General features: G+C 36.1%; 1 protein-coding gene across 2 annotated transcripts in view; it reads right to left on the reverse strand.

The window, feature by feature from the left end:
- LOC129279411 (ATP-binding cassette sub-family C member 5-like) overlaps window positions 1-22084 on the reverse strand; it is a 43149-nt gene that overhangs the window by 17230 nt on the left and 3835 nt on the right. For both annotated transcript variants that reach the window (XM_064111242.1, XM_064111243.1), the window contains 9 exons: window positions 16075-16291; window positions 8381-8539; window positions 7591-7741; window positions 6228-6461; window positions 4927-5103; window positions 3890-4037; window positions 2989-3137; window positions 1234-1341; window positions 334-538 (listed from right to left, as the gene is read on the reverse strand). In XM_064111242.1, the coding sequence (XP_063967312.1) occupies window positions 334-538; window positions 1234-1341; window positions 2989-3137; window positions 3890-4037; window positions 4927-5103; window positions 6228-6461; window positions 7591-7741; window positions 8381-8539; window positions 16075-16291 (1548 nt within the window). The remainder of the gene's footprint in view (window positions 1-333; window positions 539-1233; window positions 1342-2988; window positions 3138-3889; window positions 4038-4926; window positions 5104-6227; window positions 6462-7590; window positions 7742-8380; window positions 8540-16074; window positions 16292-22084) is intronic.

The following is a 22084-nucleotide window of genomic DNA, read 5'->3' on the forward strand; positions in this document are numbered from 1 at the left end:
CGAAGGAAAATAGAAAGAGAGGGAGGGAGAAGGGGAGGGATTTGAAAAAAAAAAGAATATTAGAATTTAATAATAAAAACTGGCGTATAAACATTCAAACAGTGGTCTAAATTTTCATCTCGAATATTAGATATTTCTGTTTTGTAATTACGGTGGCAGCGGTGGGATCGTACGTTCTTGTGATTTATGTGATTAGAATCAATGAATAAATAGATATTTTAATATTAATAAACTAATCAACAAATTAACAGATAAAAGTCAATAATACATTGACTCAATAGACATGGCATGTTAACGTCCAAACCATCAACATATCAAGACGAATAGGCCTACCTGGTTCAGAGCTAAAGCCCACGTTGATAATTCCATTCTGATTTTTATCTTCGGGAGTGGTTTCTATCGGTGTATCCTCTCGCGTGTCATCTTGTTTACATGAAAAGGAATCCCATCCAAATTCTCCTTCTCTGATTTCCGCCATGTTTGTACTCGTATCCTCAAGCGTCTCATTCGGTTTGGCCTTTTCCATGGTCATAATTGACTGCAACCAAGTAAAGTTTGAGATGATGACCAGTGGCATAATTAGTGAAAAATACACACAAAAAACAATGATAATGTTGACCATGGACATGACTTCTTTTTCCCTATTTTAAATGGTATTGAATAAATGCAAAGGACATTGTGCCATGGCATACGGGGAAAATTATTGAATGTTCACGAGTGAGCCAGCAAAGGATTATCCCTTTTCTAAATGAAAATCGATATTTTTTTTAATGGCCGATTTTGATATAACGGCCAAAACTAAAAACAAGTCAAGACATTGCCCCTTTCCCTTTCATTTCCTGTTTGTTTCTTTATTCGGCAGTGGAACACCTTTTTTAAGGGGAGGGGGAACATAGGGAATTTATTATAAAAAGCAGTCTTTGTCGAAAATCAGTGAATCAAAACAGCAGCGTCGTCCATGACTCTAGACAAACGACATTTGCAATTTTTCGTCAGCTCTGAATATTAGGACGATCTTTTTTATTTATTTATTTATTTATTTACCACTCGTGGGATGGAACACCCTTTCAGCAAATGCTGTTTTTCGTAGGGGTCCCGGTTCACCATAATCGACAAAGACCTACGAGTTATTCATTGTGCTTTGACAGGCATTTTCAATAGATTTACTATGTTGTAGAATCCGTCCCCGTTGCAATCGCGAAAACTTGCTATCATCAACATGGATCTTCGTACCTTGAGTCTATCTAGTGCTACTGTAGATTCAGCCAGCATACGGACAGCGAAAGGAGTAGGACCAATTACAGCTCGACAAACATTCAGAAGTGACACCAGTGTAAAAGCCTGTAGGGATACAAAAAGGTAGCATATTTTGGTTCCATGGAACTTGCTCAGACGACAATTGCTCCGCTGTTATTCCACTACCCTAATGGAATGACCATCTTCATCCCCACACTGTTAAAAAACCCTGATTTTACAGAAAAAAGAAGATTTTGAAGAAAGCAATGACAGAATCATTCTGTAAATTCATAAAACAGGGACTTTTCTGCAATTTAACATGACAGGTCTGTTTAAAAAGGGGAAAATGGTGTTTTATTAAAGGAAATTTGTAACGTTCCATACACCAAATACCAATTTCCTGTAAGATTACGCAATCTGGTAAGATTACAGGTGCTCTCGAGACTCTGCTGCAGGAACTTCTTTTTTTAAGGATAAATTTTCTAACAGTGTAGATTTAACGCGATACCATATACTAAACCAAACCCCAAACCTTCCATAATATCCTATTGCAACCCGGAGCAATTGTCGCCGGAACAAACGTCGTGTCCCCTATTGGGGTTTACGGCTCGGTCAAGGCATGTGGCTGCGGAGAAAGCCAAGCGGTCAAAGAAAGAGCATGAGACATTTTAGCATTTATTTTATTGAATCAATAAACGCCAGAGAGATGAGTCTACAACGGAATAAACGCAAGTGACACCAATTTATCAAGAAAAGAAAACACAGAGACAGAACAAGAGTGGTTTTTCAAGATTTTATCCTCCTAACATGAGACTCATTTATATTGCTATAGGATCTCTCCCGAACCATGTGACTCAACCATGCCGTGTATGCTACTATTAACCGATGTATAAATAACTTAACATCATCTTCAGAACAGTAGGGATGTTTTAGACGTTATATTCCTGGGAGCAGATTCCTAAACACCATTTTACAATTATTCCAGCCAGGCGTCTATTGCAGATGCTCTATAAGTAATCTAAATTCCACGCTTTTAACTTTTTTGTTTATCCAAACAATATTTCTTACTTTTGATAGAATCATCGCCAATCGCATGCATCAATGCATGTCTTTTACATAAAACTTATAATAACTGGATTTCGAACCATTCCTGTCAACTTATCTTGCTCAATCTTCATAGGACCGACATCGCTACCCTGGATATATAAGAATTATCAATATTATCTTGTAAAGAGAACCAATTAAGTACAGGATCGAATTCAAAATCCTTCTCCTGACTTTCAAGGTTGTCTATAGTTTAGCTCCAGGATATGCGACTTCCATAATAGTACAACGCCATCTACGTCCTGGCATATGCTCATCTGGTACTGGTGTTACTCTTCGTGTACCCATCACACACCTAAAGGGATATGGAGATCATGCCTTTTCATCCATTGCTCCACGCCTCTGGAACTCCCTCCCTTCTTCACTCCGTGAAATTGACAACACTGAATCCTCTCAAAAGTCACTTATTACTGCAGATGCTGGTAATTAGCTTGGATGAGTCTGCGCTTATGAATGTTATAACAAAAAATATGGCGCAAAATAAATGCTGTGGATCATCATCATCAATCATGGAGATACCAAGAGGTGCGATATCGTGAGATTTTTGGTCCTTCGAATGTAAAGGGGGGCGAGACGACCCCCTCCCATAGGCTCCAGACAAAATTGTAAACCCCCACCCGGTTCGCGGCCAATGGGTATACGCCTTACCTCAGCTGCGGTGAGTGAGTTTCCCATAGAGATGTGGATGATGATAGACAAGACCGAAGCGAGACTTGGAATGATGGGAACATTCGACAGACTGAAGCTTTGTAACATTCCCGCTTTTTCTAAATGCGACTTTTCTCGGCGGCGTAAATCTATTAAAAAAAAGAGGGATAAAAGGATGATAGATAATGATCTGTTGATATCGATTAAACTACAATGCTTACTATGGTTAAACACAACAACACGAAAAACCATGATATTATCAGAAATCATTTGTAAAATCGGTTGCTTGCTTTTGAAACCTTATCTATTATTACAGACATAATAACACGACCGACTTCAGACGAATTAAAAATTGAATGCTTAATATTTTCCCTGGAATGTCATAGGTCTATGTGCAATTGGTTTTGAGGGTGCTACTGTGTCATAACGTGCAGTCAACTGAAAATATGTCTTTTTTTGCAGGAGTTTTAATAAATCTGAGTCCTCCGATATTTATCATAACAACAGAGCTTCTCGGTCAATCAAAATCAAGAAAGTTGTCACATCTCATAGTTTGTCAGACGAAAAATATTAATGAAACTCTCTTCAAAGGTATGTGTAATGTATACTTAATGGCAAATATACCCAATGGTAAAGATTAGACTGGGAAATAGACCAACTGCTTCCAGACCAAGCGAATAAACAATTCATAGAATCCGGGGTCCCGTTTAATAAAGAGTTACAACTGTTAATTTACCAATATGACAACTACCATCAAAATCTTGATTTTGATTGTTTGCAGAGCCATGTTACCATGGTAGTTGACATAATGAAAAAGTTACAATAGTTATTGCTTTTTATGAAAAGGGGCCAAGATGTTCGATTAAGATTGGAAACGCTTAATTGTAGATTAAGAGCGCACCTCTTATTGTTTTGGCAAAAGGTATTTCCCAAGCATACATTTTGATGAGTTTAATGTAAGTCACCAGCTCGTTCATCTTCTGGACGCGGACATCGATGGTCTCGATACACTTAATCCTGATCTTCGAGATGATCTTGCCTGCGACTGCCTATTAATCGGAGAAAAATTTCAATGACATTACAGTAGCACAGTGATAATAATGGTAATAATTATATTTGCTTATATCTGTATATAGTGCTTGACACTTACTTTATCAAAAGTCTGTAAGCGTTCTACATTAATACAGCATAACAAATTACCCTGGCCTATAGCAGAGAAGCTGTTACGCGCGCTGCGTTTCAAGGAATAAATTCCTTCCAGGTACCCATTTACCTCACCTGGGTTTAGTGCAGCACTATCTGAGTAACTTTTTGCAGGAGAAAAAACGCCATTATTGTCAGTTTCGTTGGAATCGAACCCATGTCCCTCAGATTGAAAGACGAGAGTTATAAACCACTAGATCACGACGCCCTAGGACATAACAAATATCTACATGTATTTGTTTGTTTGGTTGCGCCTTTTTATGCCTTCGAAAAAAAAAATAATGTTTACAAAGTGCATGAAATAATGTAACTGTTGCAACGTTGGAAAGTATTCAAAATAAGCGTGATTTACTGTGTGTTGTGCGCCAGCAACCTAAAGTACGTGGAGGGGAAATGATGCAGAATTAAAGATTGATTACAGGCGGTGATGCCCGAGTCATAAATTGGAGGGATCGCAATATGGCGTATCGGGCAACATTTCTATTTTTTTAATGCGAATAAGTGAAGCGAACGAGCAAAGAAATAACTTGTTCTTTTGAAATGAACATTTAATTTTTTAACTGATTTTGACATATTATTAAAAAATTAATCCTTTTTTCCTCTGTTTCAATTTCTCTTTTTGCGTTGGGGAGGGGTGTAGAAATTTCTGGAGGTCCAGTGCCCTAAGCCAAAGCCCCCCCCCCTCCCCGGGGCCGCCCCTCATCTTGACGCCAGGGATCAGGAGCGTTTTCTTACCTGAAGAGGCACGAAGAAGATGAACGTTATCAGTGTCCCGATCAACGCCCCCGTTCCGACGATGAACTGGGTTGCGATGAGGGTTGCGAGAAGTAAAGTCGGCGAAGAGATTAGGAAGTTCCCCACCACACAGACGTTGAAGAGACGTTGACTATCGTTGGCACAGACGTTCACAATCTGGTAATAATTAAGAAGCAATGGGCTTTATAACCCTACGGTGTTAGTCATTGATATCCGTCGAAAATATTTGAAAATGTTTCGAAGACTATGGTCACATATTTCATGAATTTATTGCGAATGTGTTCACTAGAATTAATTGAACTACAAGTTTTCAATCAATTCAACATAATAGATAAGGTGATGACGACGCCATGTTGATCATTGATAAATTATCATCTAATAAAATGAAGAGATCAGATTGATTGCTTGCTTCATTGATTGATTGACTGAGTGACTGACTGAATGATTGATTAGGTATTGTATTGGTTACAGACTAATTGATAGATTTATTGATAGAATGACAGAATGAACGAATGATTAATGATTAATGAATTGATCGATAACGCATATCTTGTTTACGCACTGCGTGTTTGATTGATTGACTGATTGGCAGACTAAATGATTATTCATTAACCAAGCAATTATTTACTTATTTGCTGCTGATAGAGATTTATTGACTGACGGATTGACTGAATAAATAACTGATTGATTTTACATTGACTAATAGATTGTTTGATTGTTTTTTTTTGTCTGATTGTTTGATTAATTGAATGATTGGTCTTATGGTTAATTGAGTGATTGACTGATTGTTTAAATATTTTATTGATTGCTTGATTGATTGCTTATTTTGATTGAGTGCCAGATTGATTGTTGATTGGTTGATTGATTGGGAGATTTGATTTGCTTATTGCTTGCTTGATTAATTTATTTGTTGATTTATTGGTTGATAGATTGATTGATTGCTAGATTGATTGCTTGCTTAATTGATTGGTTGGTTGGTTAGTTGATTGATTGACTAGGTGATTGATCGCTTGCTTGCATGATTAAATATGTATTGATTTATTGGTTGATTGATTGATTGCTAGATTGATTGCTTGCTTGCTTGATTGATTGGTTGGTTGGTTGATTGATTGGGTGATTGATCGCTTGCTTGCATGATTAGATATTTATTGATTTATTGGTTGATTGACTTATAGATTGATTGACAGATAGGTTGATTGATTGCTAGATTGATGGATGGATCGATATTGATTACTTGTATGATTTATTGAGCGACTGATCAATCGATTCCCATGTTTTACCTCTCCAACACTGTGCTGCTTCAGACTCCTTAGATGTGCCAACTTGCGAAACGCCATAGTCAGCATCCCACTTCGAAGTCGTGTGGCTGTCCTACAGTTGAACGCTCTTGAAAAGACATCACCCGTGATCCTGATGATCTGGAGGAGAAAGATGGAGACAACGAGAACGATGCCGTGCCCGAGATTTACCTCCTCTTCTTCGGTGTACTCAAGTAATCTTTGTACAAGGATTACCTGTATAAGGAGAAGACATTTTGAAATGAGTATATGAGGAATGAAGGGAAAGTGATTCATAAGTGTACTCACCCCAACGACTCAAAATAATGTATAATCATGATCATAGCTTTGACCAGTAATCGACCTTCTTTGCAGTCCGACAAACGTACAATGTAAGTAATACTAAATAAGTTCATTATTGCGGACTGAAATAATCGCTAGATGGTATTCATTTGTCTCGCAATCTACTATGGTCAACAAGGAAATTCGTGATCACTCTCGCAAAAAGTGTTCACTAGTTTTCTAGGAAATTCGTGATCACTCTCGCAAAAAGTGTTCACTAGCTTACAAGTTCACGAGCTTTCGAGTGCCACTGCAACTCTTTATCAAGTGACGAAAATTATCTGATAACGTATAGTCTTTGCGAGAGTGATCACGAATTTCCTTGTTGACCATAGTAGATTGCGAGACAAATGAATACCCTCTAGCGATTAATGTAAGTAATGTTTAGTTTTATTAACGAGCTTCAATTGATACAAGTAATGATTGACGAGTACCTTTAGGATATAAACTAGTAGAAGAAATAGCTTCTATAACTTCCATAATTCATTGACGATTTGTAGTCATATTTGGTATGGTTTACAGGACACTCAAATGGTTGATATGCTTAAACATTTCAACTGGAAAATAAACAACTTTCCCTTAATGCAATTTCCTTCACTTTCTGTTAATTCCTGCTTTGGAAATTTGCTGTATCTCAGTTTAATTTCGATGGCGCTACTGTTTCAATATCTTTCCGTTTTCTAAAGATAAATTATTCGTCTATTATCACTAAAATTATCCGTTAAGAACACAAAATTATCGAATATGTAACTTGTTGTAGGGCCGACAAAATGTCTTGTGTTTAGAATTCACATCCGGCAAATGAGCCTTTATTGATAAAGATGATGATTTTGAGTCGAATAAACGTTGACAAAAAAATCCAGCGTCAGCGAGATTGGAAGTAATCTTGGCCTACTTACGAAGATATAGAACAATCCACGAAAACTTCAATCACCATCGAAAAAGGATACTTCATATTAATGGGACAACATTTTAACAAAGTCATGTCCATTTAATGACGCTGTGGCTTAAATCGACTGCTTACAGAAGTGATAAAAGATGCCATAAGAGCGACGACTAGCACGGTAGCTGATACGATCTGTCTTGTTCTTACGAATCGAAGGGCTACTCTCTTGATGGATGCTTTTTCTTCACTCCCCTTCAAATCAACCTCTTCCTTCCAGAGTCTTTCAAGTCTGTGTAAATTCAAAACAAATCATTTTTTTTCAAGTATAAGCTATTTGAGGGCATACATGGTATACGATTAAGGATTCTGATAAAATGATTGGTTAAGCATTGATCAGGTATTCGTTTCGCTTCAACCTTGAGTCTCTTATCCACGTTAATTGGTCAAGGTTTTGAAATGTATCAAGTGATTTGTCAAATACGTAGAACCCACAAAATCAATTCATAAAAATTATATATTAAACGTTGTTTTGGTCGAGTAGTACTAGTAATATTACCAGTGTGATAGGCCTATCCACAGATCTCGCACCTTCGAAACTGTAAAATAACCCCGGCAATTAAACACTTCAGGCGTTAAAACTATGTAACGGTTACCTTGTGAGGGTAATTCTAAACACTAACGGGTATGTTGGGGACTTTGGGGCCATGAATCCCCCCCAAAAAAAGTAAATAAATAAATAAAATAGAATAAAAGAAAACAAAATGAAATGAAATAAAAATGAATAAATAAATAAAAATACATAAATTAGTAATAATGATAATAAAATTAATAAATAAATAAATGAATGAATAAAGAAATGTATGAAAAAAATAAAACAATAAATTAAAACAAAAAAGTAAATACTTTTTTTTATTTCATAGAAATTTACCTGTCAGCATTATAGTCGCCCCTGTCATACTTCGAGATCTGTCCCAGATCGGAATATTCCAGCGTCTTTTTATAAGCTTTGAAGAAGAGAGAAGACATCCAAGATATCCATACGTACGATAGAAGCCCGGAGTGATCCATCGGTGAATACACTTCATTTCTGAAATAATAATAATAATAATAATAATGATAATAATAATAGTAGAAAGCATACGACATGGTTCCGCACTCTTGGATCATCGAGTCTATGGAAATGTTAGGGGTAGCAGACAATATCAGAAGGTTCCTTATTACAAGTATGGCGAGATGGAGAACCAAGTTGGAAAGTAATGGTGAAGTCCTTGGAGAGGTTGGTATCAAGAGAGGAATCTTTCAGGGAGATAGTCTATCTCCATTGCTGTTTGTGATGGCAATGACACCATTAACTAAGGTGCTCAGAAGATCCAGGCTAGGATATGAGTTCAAGAGCAAGGCAAAAATCAACCATCTATTATACATGGACGATTTGAAGCTATTTGGCAAGACACAAAGTGACTTGGAGTCTCTCATCAACACTTTGCGGATCTTCAGCGAAGACATCGGTATGCAGTTTGGGTTAGATAAATGTGCAATGATTACTCTCAAGAGAGGTAAGCCAGCCAATGACAACAGCTTCCAAATGTCGAACGGAGAAGAGATCAGATCAATCGAAGACGGTGGTAGCTATAAATGTCTTGGAATACTAGAGGCAGATCAGTTGAAACATCAAGAAATGAAGAAGAAGATGGAGGCAGAGTATATCAGGAGAATTCGGAAGGTGCTCAAATCCAAACTAAATGCTGGAAATATGGTGAAGGCTGTTAACACTTGGGCAGTAGCCCTAGTGAGATATGCTGCTGGCATAGTTGAATGGAACTAGCTTGAACTCGAACACTTGGACAGGAAGACAAGGAAGTTGCTAACTATGTATGGGACTTGAACCCACCATCCTCTGTTCCAAAGTCCGGAGACTAATACACTGGGCCACAACGCTCCATAATAATAATGATAATAATAATGATAATAATAATAATAATAATAAGACGAAACGGTAACTCATCTGGTGAGTGAATGCAGCAAAATGGCACAGACTGAGTACAAAGGAAGGCACGACAGAGTAGCAGCTGCAGTTCACTGGGGTCTGGCCAAGAAGTACCATTTACCCCATGCAGAAAAATGGTACGAACATCGGGCAGAGCCTGTAGTAGAGAACGACGATGTAAAACTCTTATGAGATTTTAATATCCAGACAGACAATGTTATTGAAGCTAGACGACCAGACACCGTTCTCTTAAAGAAGAAGGAGAAGGAATGTCTCATCATAGATATTGCGATTCCAGGAGACTGCAGAGTTTGGCGTAAAGAGGAGGAAAAGATACAGAAGTATAACGATCTGGCATGGGAGCTGAGAAGGATATGGAAGGTGAAGACGAAGGTGGTACCAATAGTCATCGGAGCCTGAGGAACTGTGACAAGACACAGAAGCTTTCTGGCTGTTCTAGGAGTCGAGGTGCCCTTCGAAACGATACAGAAGGCAAGCCTGCTTGGAACAGCTCATATCCTACGGAAGGTCTTGAATTAGAAAGAGAAGTGAACAATGAGAATAGGACCCATTTGATAGAATATAGAACAATAACCCTAGATTTCTGGAAGAAGTCCGGTTGCTGTTTAATATACCAACAGAACATCAAGTTGTGGACAATGGAAATAATAATAATAATAATAATAACGAAAATAATAATAATAATAATAATAATAATGAAAATAATAATAATAATAATAATGAAAATAATAATAACATAGGATTTATATGGCGCACGTATCCACCTTGTTAGGTGCTCAAGGCGCTCCTTTAATAACCCGGCTTAGCTAATCTACCGATTCCGATGCGCACAGCTTTTTTGAGGAATTCCTCCCTTCCGGTACCCATTTACCTCACCTGGGTCGAGTACAACACAATGTGGGTAAATTTCTTGCTGAAGGAAAACACGCCATGGCTGGGAATCGAACCCACGTCCCTCCAGAAAAGAGAGAGAGAGAGAGGGGGGGGGGGGGTAATGCGAATCTCACCATGTAGATGGATTCGACTTAAGAGTGCTGTAACTTATTGCGACCATATTAAGGGGCTTCCAAAGAAGAACAAAAGCAATTTCAATGGTTGATATTACGAGACAGGTACGTTGCCATGTCAGTTCGCCACTCTTGAGGCCCCCAATTTGAAATTACCCAGACAGAATTGAACTATATAAAGGGAGAGGGGGACCGATATGACGATCGTTTTTACTATCTGATAATTCTTTAGAATATGTTAGGGAGTCTTGGTGTTGGTAGTAGTATTAAATGAAGGCGGTGGGTTCGTTGGGTTGAGCGATAATGGTGGTGGTCTGTTAACCTGATCTGCTGAGGGTGGTGACGGTAATGGTACCGGTTACTTTAGTGTGAATGTATATATGTGGATGTGGGTGGGCGTGTATGTGTCTGCAATTTAAGGTTTAATGAAAGTTGATTATACCCAAGTAGAAACAATGTGTGGTTGAAAATGAGCGGTATACAAGCCAATACTAATCCAAACAGTTGCATATTGATCCAAGAACGTTTTAAATATTTTTCACATTATTGCATTGTAGAATATTCCATCTTCAATACATGTATGGGATAGTACAAGTGTAACCTTTATTATCATTCATATTCAGACAACATCTCGGATCCAAACGATGTTCGAGAGTTCAAAGGAAAAATGAGATAGAAGGCCGATGCTGCCATAGGTAAGAGTTTCAGTACTGTGCTGTCCCCCTTTTCTAATGCTTTTCTTTTAATTGCTTAATCTTATCCTAAATAACATTTCTTGTGATAAGTCTAAATAGCAACATTATCTTTTTTATTTGATGTATTGGGCAACTTTGAGACAAACTGCGACGCCCAGGAATCTTCGGGGAAGATTCGTGAGTCACGGTAGATGACTACCGAAAATTTGGAAAGTTAATAAAGTACTTGTTGGCATTGCAAACTTGCATTACTCGTGAATATTTTCATTTGTTTCACATTTCTGATATATGTATATTATATATACATATTCATACTTTGGTCAGCTGTATATATATATATATATATATATATATATATATATATATATATATAAAGAACTTGTTGGCATTGCAAACTTGCATTACTCGTGAATATCATTTGTTTCGCATTTCTGATATATATACAGTGCGTCCCACAAAAAACGAAACCGAGATTTATCGATGATTTATCATAACTTAATCACAAATACAATAGACAAATGACCTATACCATTGTAAAGCTTAGAATCTCCTCTTTCATCTGAAATTACTTAGATTATTTCTCATTCACGCATGAGTGAGCAAAAACAATTTGAAGAGGGGATACCAAAAAGTCATTTGGCGGGCTGTATCTGGGTTTCAAAAAAAAAAAAAACATTTTTAAAAAGTTCAATATCTGCTCTTTAATTTGATACCTCAATTACAGAAAATGGTCAAGAAAAAACAAAGTTCTGGTTATTTGAAATAAGGCTTGAATTTCAATAATTTCATAAAATGAAGAGGTTCTACAGGCTAGCGTTAAAACTCATTTGACACTCCGTTTTGTTGATGATCCGCCATGCATTAAGTCTTTTGTTAACCATCAGTCAGTCCGCAAGCCCCTGTGTTAATGAGCAAATGAGCAAGATTTATCCAAGTCCTCTCGTGGCTGAATTCGTGTCCCTGCAAAATCTCGTGAATTGTGAGACTTTCTTTCTCAAAGAATTTAACCACTTTTTCCTTGAGTAATATTTATTATTTTTGTACCATGGGCAAGAGTAAATGTTACTCTTTTATATTGGTCATTTCTTTTGAATGAAATATTTTGATAAATAAGTGAATTTTTTACCTGAAAAGATGCATCAAACAGAATTTTCTTCCTCTGTTTTCACTTGCAAATTGTGCAACATTTTGTGTTATAGGCACCAACATTATTTATATCATCAGAAAGCTCAAACTCTATACTTTCTTACAATGTCACTCTTGATATGTGGCATCTTTTAGATGGGTCAGCAGCCAGCTTTTTCCATCAAGATGCAAGACGAGATTTCTGAAATTTCTGAGTAACATAAAATTCAGAGTTCTGATTGGCTGAATACTGTTTTCAAAACAAACAGGCGCGGGTAATTTGAAGAGATTACCACATGGTGAGTGTGACCTTGCAGAGGCCCAGTGTGGGGAACATTGGAATTTGCGTGGGTGTGTGGTCTCTATGACCAATCAGAGCGCAGTATTCTTGTTTTGAGCTGCAAAATGTACTTGGCCTATGAAAAGCTGGCTGCTGACCCATCTAAAATACATCTTCTTATAAAAATTATATCATATTAAAGCCTAGATCTTCAGCTTTATCATGATTTAAAAATCGTTTGTGCCCAAACAGAAATTAAGTGTAAAAACAACAACTTTTGTTGCATGAAAAAAATATTTTGTTTCATGTTTTAGATCAAAAGTTTTACCTATATTACAACATTCTTTTAAAAATCCAAACACATGACCTGAAAGAATGCTTCTTCTTCTTTACAAAGATACCAAAAACATGAAATTTTGTCAATATTTAGAGCAGCAATGGCCGAATAAAAAGAGGTGTTTTGGTTCGCACCAAGCTCATTAACTATGCAAAAACCCTCTAGTCATGAATATCATTTGGATAAAAAAAGCTACTTTTTCAGGGCTTGCGGACTGACTGCCATGCGATAGCTTCTGTGGGAAACCGGTGAAAACGCGTTTATTTAATGAAATTATGGAAAAACAAGCATTGTTTCGAGGGAACATAACTTTTTTACTTCTTGACCATTTTTTGTGATTAAGGTATCAAATAAAAGAGCAGATATTGAACTTTTTGGCATGTGATTTTCTTTTTGAAATTCAGATACCCCCGCCAAATTAGTTTTTGGTATCCTTTCTTCAAATTGTTTTTGCTCACTCATGCGTGAATGAGGAATAATCTAAGTAATATCAAATGAAAGAGGAGATTCTAAGCTTTACATTGGTAGGTCATTTGTCTATTGTATTTGTGATTAAGTTATGATAAATCATCGATAAATCTCGGTTTTGTTTTTTGTGGGACGCACTGTATATATGGTTTTGTGGCCAAGTAATTACTTTCATATATTCATGGATTGTATGAAAGTTAACCTCTGTGGCAATTTTGTATTGATCATTTTTGTACAGGTGAATTAAGAACTATGAATTGGACGGATATATTCTTATGATTACCTGGAAATTCTAATAGACAGAAATGTGTTAATTCTGTTATTTTGTTTATAAAATATGCCATTTTTAATTCTAGAGCTGAAGGCTGTGTACCCTCATTCGTCAAAATACAGAAATTTATCACGGGTTGTATAGAGGAAGAAAGCCTCCTGGCATCAAAGTCAGGCAAGATTAGCTAGTTTACATATACAGAAATGGGAAGAACTGAAGGTGAATATAGATTTAAATGTGAACAGGTAGGATGTGTCTAGTGTGGTGCGAGTGTAATTTTTGGAGTGACTGTTAACGATTGATTTTGTACTATTTCTTTTCAATTTCCCCTTCTCTTGTGTCAATCTGATTTGCAGATTTCTTTTTTTTATGTACCCTATATATGTCAAAATTAAATGTTCATGAATATATATTTGTATATATGTTGTTAATGTATGTGTAAGTATGTGTGTGTGTTCTGGCTCTGTGCGTATGTATGGGTGTATATGTCAATGTACGTGTTTTGTTTTATATGTGGAAGCTTAATATACAATGGATTAGGGGACATTAATTATATTTCTTTCTGCAAATCATTCAATATTAATTCTATGTATTATTATGTTACATAGATGGTCGGGGCTAGGCTCAGTTTTTTGTGTACAAAAATGTATTTTTTAAGGTATACCATTCCATCCTTATTTGCTTCAGTTTTTAGGGTAAATATTTTTGTATTTTCTTGTCGATGTAAAATGAAGATTTGTCAATTTTGTTGTATTCATCTTGAATTTATTTGAATGAAAATCCTTAATAAAAACAAGTTAAAAAAAGTGTACTTCCGTGGTAAAGCTTTTTTCAGTGTGTGCCTATTTACTTTACGGATGTTGAAAAAAAGTGTGCTGTTGGAGGGTAAGGTGGGGGTAGACCCGGGATCCACATTATGCAGGCCCTCGATCGTCATAATCTTCGAGTTACTTGACACACGTAACAAGCCTTGATTTCTATGGCTTCGATCTTCATACAATTTTCAAACAAAAGTTTTGAGCGTTACAGGTCAAAAGTTTAGGCATAAAAGATCTCTCGCAAAACACCACGCGTTGCAATGGAATGGACATCGCCTCTACCTCACAATAAATCTTTTTGCAATACGTAACCTCAAATAAATATCTGTAAGGATGAATAGACATGATACTTTATAAATTCCCCAGGGGTTGCATCTTTTCAAGCATGACAAACGCCTACGACCGGGCAGACTTCATCCACTTTTTGAACCACACTTGAAAAAATGAGTTATCATGTAAATGAAAGCGTATTTTGATTTTTTTTTCTCTATCTCTCTTATCAAGTCTATGATGGAATTTGATAAAAAAAGATCTCTTCCTCTGAAATGAATTTCACCAAGATTGAATATCACATATAATTGTGAACATTCGCTTAAGCAATATTTCTAAGCTTTAATTTTAAAGAAATAATTATTGAAATTTCTGCGTGGTACAGAGGTACAGCGCCACCGGGTGTACAAAAGCGTCTTGGTATAATAAAACAAAAATTTACACGTCAACAAGTCACAGAGGAGGGGAAAACAATAAATCACCCCACTGCAGATCATCAAAGATATAAAGTTAATCAATTATTGTGGTGATGAATATTTTATGGATGACGAATAATAATGGCAAAATATTGTTATAAGTCCCCTACACCGAATTTACAACTATAGCGAAATCTCCTCATCCGTAAAAAGTAAAATAAAAGTCATTATGAAGGGGGGGGGGGGGCGAACTGTTCAACAGTGTATATGATCTCTCATTGACTGCGTGTTACAAAAAATAGTCTTTAAAGTATCCCTTTTGAGATATATACAGAGAATAAACTAACCTATAATTATATATTAAACTGGAATGGTTTCAGGTGGAAAGGAGAAGAAAAAGAAGAAGAAGAAGAAGTAGTAGTAGTAGTAGAAGAAGAAGAAGAAGAAGATAGAAGAAAAAGAAAAAGAAGAAGAAAAAGAGGAGGAAGAAGAAGAAGATAAAGAAGAGGAAGGAGAATAAGAAGAGAAGGAGGAGAAAGTGGAACGTTTCGCCGCTTGGTAACATAGATATTGCGATATGAATGTATTGGGTAGTGACCTAGAGTGCTTATCATTTAAAAGGGGCTATAATACAAGACTGTGATGTTCAGAATGTTGCATTATGGGTTAGAAGCAAGGTCAGTTATGACAGGTTGAGGACTTGAGGTGGTGGTATTAAGGTATTAAGGTGGTATCGATGTATAGCGCCACCTTAATACTAAACTCAACCAACCAAGGCTGCTAGTCCGTGTCTGCTTTAACCCTTCACCTACCACGGCTGGATGTTACCTGTACAAAGCCTACGGGTTTTACAGAACTCGGCAGTCAACAGGTTAAAATTAAAAAAATAACTGGAATATTCATACAGTGAGAAGAGAAAATGCTTACTTAGGCTTGAATCTGACGGGAATGAGTACCTTGATGCTCTCTGTGTATTTGAATCCATTTCTTCCTTTAATATCCGGATGAATGTTTTTATTATTTTCGAAGTCCTCTTCTTGATTGTTTGCCCCGCCATCTGTCGTCATCATCGTCGCTGTCATTTTCGGCGGCGTTGTTTCGCTCATCGGTGGTAAGTTGAGGACCGATATTACGATGCCTTCATCTAAGGGAAGATAAGGATAAATGTGACATTAAAGGGAACATTTATTCTTCATTCCGCCCTGTTACACCAGCTGAGGATGCGGGGCGGGTGGGGGGGGGGGCACTGCTATTACGGACGACACGCTCGTACACAATAAGGACGTAATAAAAAAGGGTTGTTTTCAACGAAAGAAAGAAAAAGAAGAAGAAAGGGGAGGATGAGATGGAGGAATACTAGGGGGATGAATAAGAAAAAGATTAAGAAGGAGAAGAGAAAGATAGGAAGGAGGAAGGAAAGAGGAATGGAGAAAGGAATCATAATATGCCTTTTAACCAACCCTGGGCAACATAATGTCCACACAGCTATTGGTTAAAATCTGTCCAAACTGGGTAATAAAAACTAATACTTGGGTAGTAAATTTGCTCAATTGGATAATAATTGCCCAGAATATATATTTTTTACCAACATAAATTACCCAACACAGTGGACAGTATGTTCCCCAACATTTTAAGTGTGTAGAAATGCGTTCGGTTTTTGACCCCCTATAGTATTACGAGCGTCTGAGAGAGAATCCATAAAAGTAACCACCTCCTCCATCATCGGCTTCTGTATCAATAGGAAAGCCATGCAGCAAAGTCTTATTACTTGCATGTATTTGAATGGAAAGGCAACAATTTAAAAACCCTTTAAGATTCAGGATTCTTCTGGGAAGATCTGTAACTACCCCTGATTAAAGATTTATTTTGAGAAACCATGCTCAAAGACTCCCTTTAAATGATTTTCTGGATACACCCCCCCCCCCACACACACACTCACACACACACACTGAGCCTCTACGCTCTTAGAAAAAAAATGTATGTTGGTTATACGAATTAAAAGAAATTTGCATACAAAACGAAAGGAGAATTTTCTTTCAAAATTATACATACATAACAGGTACTTATATAGCGCTTTACCAAAAACATGATCAAAGCGCTTTACAATAAATATCTAATAATAATAATGAAATTACATTAAACAGCACTTAAACATATATCTACGGGGACTGGTGCCTGATCTTAATGCCCTGTTCACCCGCAGTTTAAGGAACTTGCCCAGAAGGCAATCCGGCAGGTTCATAACTCACAAGGGCTCTAAAAACACCAGGCCTAAGCTAAACCCTAACCAAAAACCAACTTACGAAAGAGAACTAAACATGAATATTTAAACCAATAGTTACAAAAAAAAATCATATAAGGAGAAAAAAAATTCAACGAGCAAATAAATATGTTTTAAGCATAGATTTAAAAGTTTTTAACTTGTCAGCATATCTTAGTGTTACAGGCAGTTTATTCCATAATTTGGAAATTTGAAATTATGTTAACCAACTTAAGAGGTTGGTTAAAATGTTTCTGAGTGTGAAATCTCCCCCCCCCCCCCAAGTTGGAAACATGCATGCGGTACAGATAAACACCTTTTCTTAGGGGGACGTGCAAAATAAATTTCATTCCCTTCATAACGAAATGACTGAAATATAAAAATGAATATAGCAATGTGTTCATTTGAATTCTAACAAAAGGCTGAGTAATCATAGAAGCCTTGTTCCGTATTCAAATCCAGTGAACTGAAATGGCCATGAACTCGTCAGTCAAGGCTAGAGATGCATTTTACATTCATATGAGGATCAATATGTGATGGAATGGTTAGCACAGGCACAGCAAAACTAACCTATATACTAGACAGTTTATACGAATGTCATTAGTGCGAGTCACAAATTTTGCCCATTTTCTAAAGTTAGTTTATATTATTCGAAATATCATATCCTGTATATTAAATGAACTTTCATGATTTGTTCCTTTCATGAGTTCGTTAAAAACGAACGAACTCCGTGTGTAGGATATCTAGCAGAAGAATCAACGTAGGCTAATTTGAACGTAAATTAAAGGATTCTCGCAAAATTTGGGCCCATTTCAGTTGTGGGTTTACTCGAAATATCAAATGTAGGACCACAAAAAGACTTGTATTATAGAGAAGAAAATAGGAAAAAGAAACTTTGTGAGGTAGAATTACTAAGGGAATATGTCCGTATTGAATACTGGAGCAGTCTGCATTAGTATAGAATAGTATTTCATTTCATTTATTGCATCTTTAAATGCAAAACAATGAATGTAGGTCTATATATATATATAAATATATATATATATATATATATATATATAGTGTGAAAGACATATATATATATATATATATATATATATATATATATAAATGTGTAAAGTTATACATGTACTACATCTTTGGCAACTCTTTTATATTTAAATATTGTGTGAAAGAAATGGATGAAGAGAACAATGGTAGGCGTAGCTTAAATCAAGGTTCCCCAGAGCTACCATAATTGGTATGGTGTCGAAAATCTGTCTATCTGACGGTCAATTGGATCGGGGTCGCCCTAGCCACTAACCCGTCTCTGTGGTCTAGTGGTTAAGGCACCGGCGTTCAAAGCTGGGGGCCCGGGTTCGATTCCCGGCGGAGACATTTTTTCGGCATCACCAATTTTTTCCAAAAAGGGTAGATAGCTCTGGGGAACCTTGATTTAAGCTACGCCTACCATTGTTCTCTTCATCCATTTCTTTCACACAATATTTAAATATAAAAGAGTTGCCAAAGCTGTAGTACATGTATAACTTTACACATTTGTATACTTTCTCCCATACGTGTACTGTATCAAAGCAATAGCTTTGATCCAGCTGAGGCGTGGCGGCTTGTCATTGTTCAAAACCCACCTTCACCCGACAAAGGAAATTATAATTGGTATGGTGTCGAAAATCTGTCTATCTGACGGTCAATTGGATCGGGGTCGCCCTAGCCACTAACCCGTCTCTGTGGTCTAGTGGTTAAGGCACCGGCGTTCAAAGCTGGGGGCCCGGGTTCGATTCCCGGCGGAGACATTTTTTCGGCATCACCATTTTTTTCCAAAAAGGGTAGATAGCTCTGGGGAACCTTGATTTAAGCTACGCCTACCATTGTTCTCTTCATCCATTTCTTTCACACTATATATATATATATATATATATATATATATATATATATATATATATATATTCATAAAATATTTGTAATAAAAATCTGTGCAAACTTAATCTATTTCAATAGCTTTTGGATAATCTTAATTAAGCATTACCAATACAACTTCTTTTGAGATATATATTATTTTGAGATATATGTATTATTAAACATTTTGGGATATATGTATCACACAGAACACAATATGTCTACATACTTTCAAAAAAATGTTTGGAATAAAAATCTGCGTAAACTTAATTGATTGTAATAGCTATTGGATAATCCTAATTAAACATTACCGATGTAAAACATTTTCTTTTAAGATATACCTATATTTAGTAAATTAATCCAAATATATGCATGGTAATTGTAAAGCCATTATGTCTTTTACATCTTCAGATACCTGAAGAAGGCCCTACTAAATGGCCGAAAGCTTGTACTAATAAAAGTTGAAGAAATCCAGGCTACGTCTCTTGCTTCAATGCTTTTTGAGCTTCTTCGCCAATATATATATATATATATATATATATATATATATATATATATATATATACATATACAATATATATATATATATATATATATATATATATATATATATATATATATATATATATATATATATATATATATACAGTATATATACAGTATACATATATATATATATTAATGAGGCAAAGTGGTAATGCATTGTACTTAGTTCCAACAGTTTATTTTGAATAAATAAACTGTTGGAACTAAGTACAATGCATTACCCCTTTGCCTCATTAATATCTTCTATGTCCAACACGCGGAACGTAATATCGTTATATATATATATATATATATATATATATATATACGTGTTTAGTTGATTTGAAAATTTATATATTAGGAGTAGGCGTTTGAAAAGGCAGACAACTTATCAGCATAAACTCAAGCGTAACATTAACAAATATGGGTAATTGATCATGGCGATAGGGTTATTACAAATTAGACCTCTTTTTGATAGTTTAATTCTTTTTTTTCCTTCCTCCTCGTTCTCCCTGGTTTTTTTTTGCTACTACTTTTAAAACCATAGGGCTGCCGCCACTTGCCACCTCCAGTCCCTGATCGTGACTTTGACAACCTAAAAGTGACGTCATAGTTTTGAAATCAATTGAATAGTCGGGGTATAATTATGATTGAGGTATTACAAGTCAGACCTCTCTTTGATAACTAATGTTTACTCTCCCCCCCCCACGCTTCTTCATTTTTTCCCTTTCCACTTATAGTTGCATCACGTGATATCCAACCACTTGCCCCCCTGGATCGCGGCCATCCTATACCAAGGATTAGTTTGACTTTGAAAGTACTTTGACCTTAAACATAGAAAAGGGGGAAGGTAAGAATAAAGGGACATGATTTCATGCCTTCATGCTAAAATACCAAAAGAAGAACATTATCGATCACCTCACCACAACAACATCATCAACAAATTGTTATTAGCAAATGCATCACTTTAAATATCAAACATTCACGTGATACGTCTGCAAACAAAAATATTCTATGGATGACGAGTAAACTCAATGGTTGAACATTACTTTCAAAGTTTCTACTGTCGAAAGTTTCTCATCCGCAAAAGTCAATACGAGGGATCACGAGGTAAGCTATCATGGCTTCCTTACGAGTGAAGAGTCAAGAAAGAAAGGATTCATGCTTTTGGGAACATAATATTATTCCAGATTATTTGGAATAATGATAGATGTACTAGTTTTTATATACTTGAATGTGAGCTATGAAATGCTTCCAGGGCTAAAGATGACATTTTTGTTTCGTTTTGTTTTTGTTATTTTTCAGAGCGGGGCTCAAGTCAGGGTAAAAATATCCAAAGTCCATTTGAAAGCGCATAGATGCGTTCAAGGATAACATGGATGCGTTATACAAGAACTTCATAATTATCATTCATCATTATAAAAATTTATGTTTGACATAGACTCGTCAAAAAAAAATAAGCCATGTAAATAGGTGTCGATGCCGGGGGGGGGGGGGTGGGGCGGGATGTGGGATGTATCCCTCCACTTTTTCATGTGGGAAATTACTTACATTGTCATCCCCGCAATAATTTATGTTAGCACATTTGTTATGATATTCACGATGAATCATAATCAAGTATGATCATGATGATAAGGAGGGAGTAGAATATGACCATGATGATGGTAGTGATGATTATCGCATATACGCATGAAGACCATTCCCTTTTCTCCTAAGTTTCGTATTTTTGTTGTTATTGGATAAAACCATTCCTTTCGGAAACTGGTAAAAACACTTGGTAAAAGAAAAAAAAATCCCGGAATGAAGTTTAATAAACTATTCATGTTTATGTTTTATACATGACACGTCCTTTGAATATTACCCCTCCCAGCGACTACGCTTTTTAATTCCACTTCGTTTTCTTAGCATGCTTAGTAGGCTTTACTTATGTTTAAGTGGAGAAGATACTGAATAAAGTTTACTTCGAAAGAGGGAATAAAACTGGGAAAAAAATTATGAACCCTAAAAGTTCCACGGATTAACGGCCGAGAAAAAAAGACCAAAACAGGAAGGGATTTATCAAGAAACAATAATATCACAATTTATCATAAATTAGATTTTTGTAAATTTGCTAAAAATTGCTATAGTTCACATTTACTTAATTCAAATGACGATATTTAAATACGAACCCTCTGAATTTGAACTGCCTTAATGTTGATATCCACTTTATAGTACGTTTGGAAATGCTTCCTTCATGCTCCAGTTACGATTCCAAGACAT

Source organism: Lytechinus pictus, chromosome 16, assembly GCF_037042905.1.
Source record: "Lytechinus pictus isolate F3 Inbred chromosome 16, Lp3.0, whole genome shotgun sequence".
In the NCBI taxonomy this organism is placed as follows: Eukaryota; Metazoa; Echinodermata; class Echinoidea; order Temnopleuroida; family Toxopneustidae; genus Lytechinus; species Lytechinus pictus.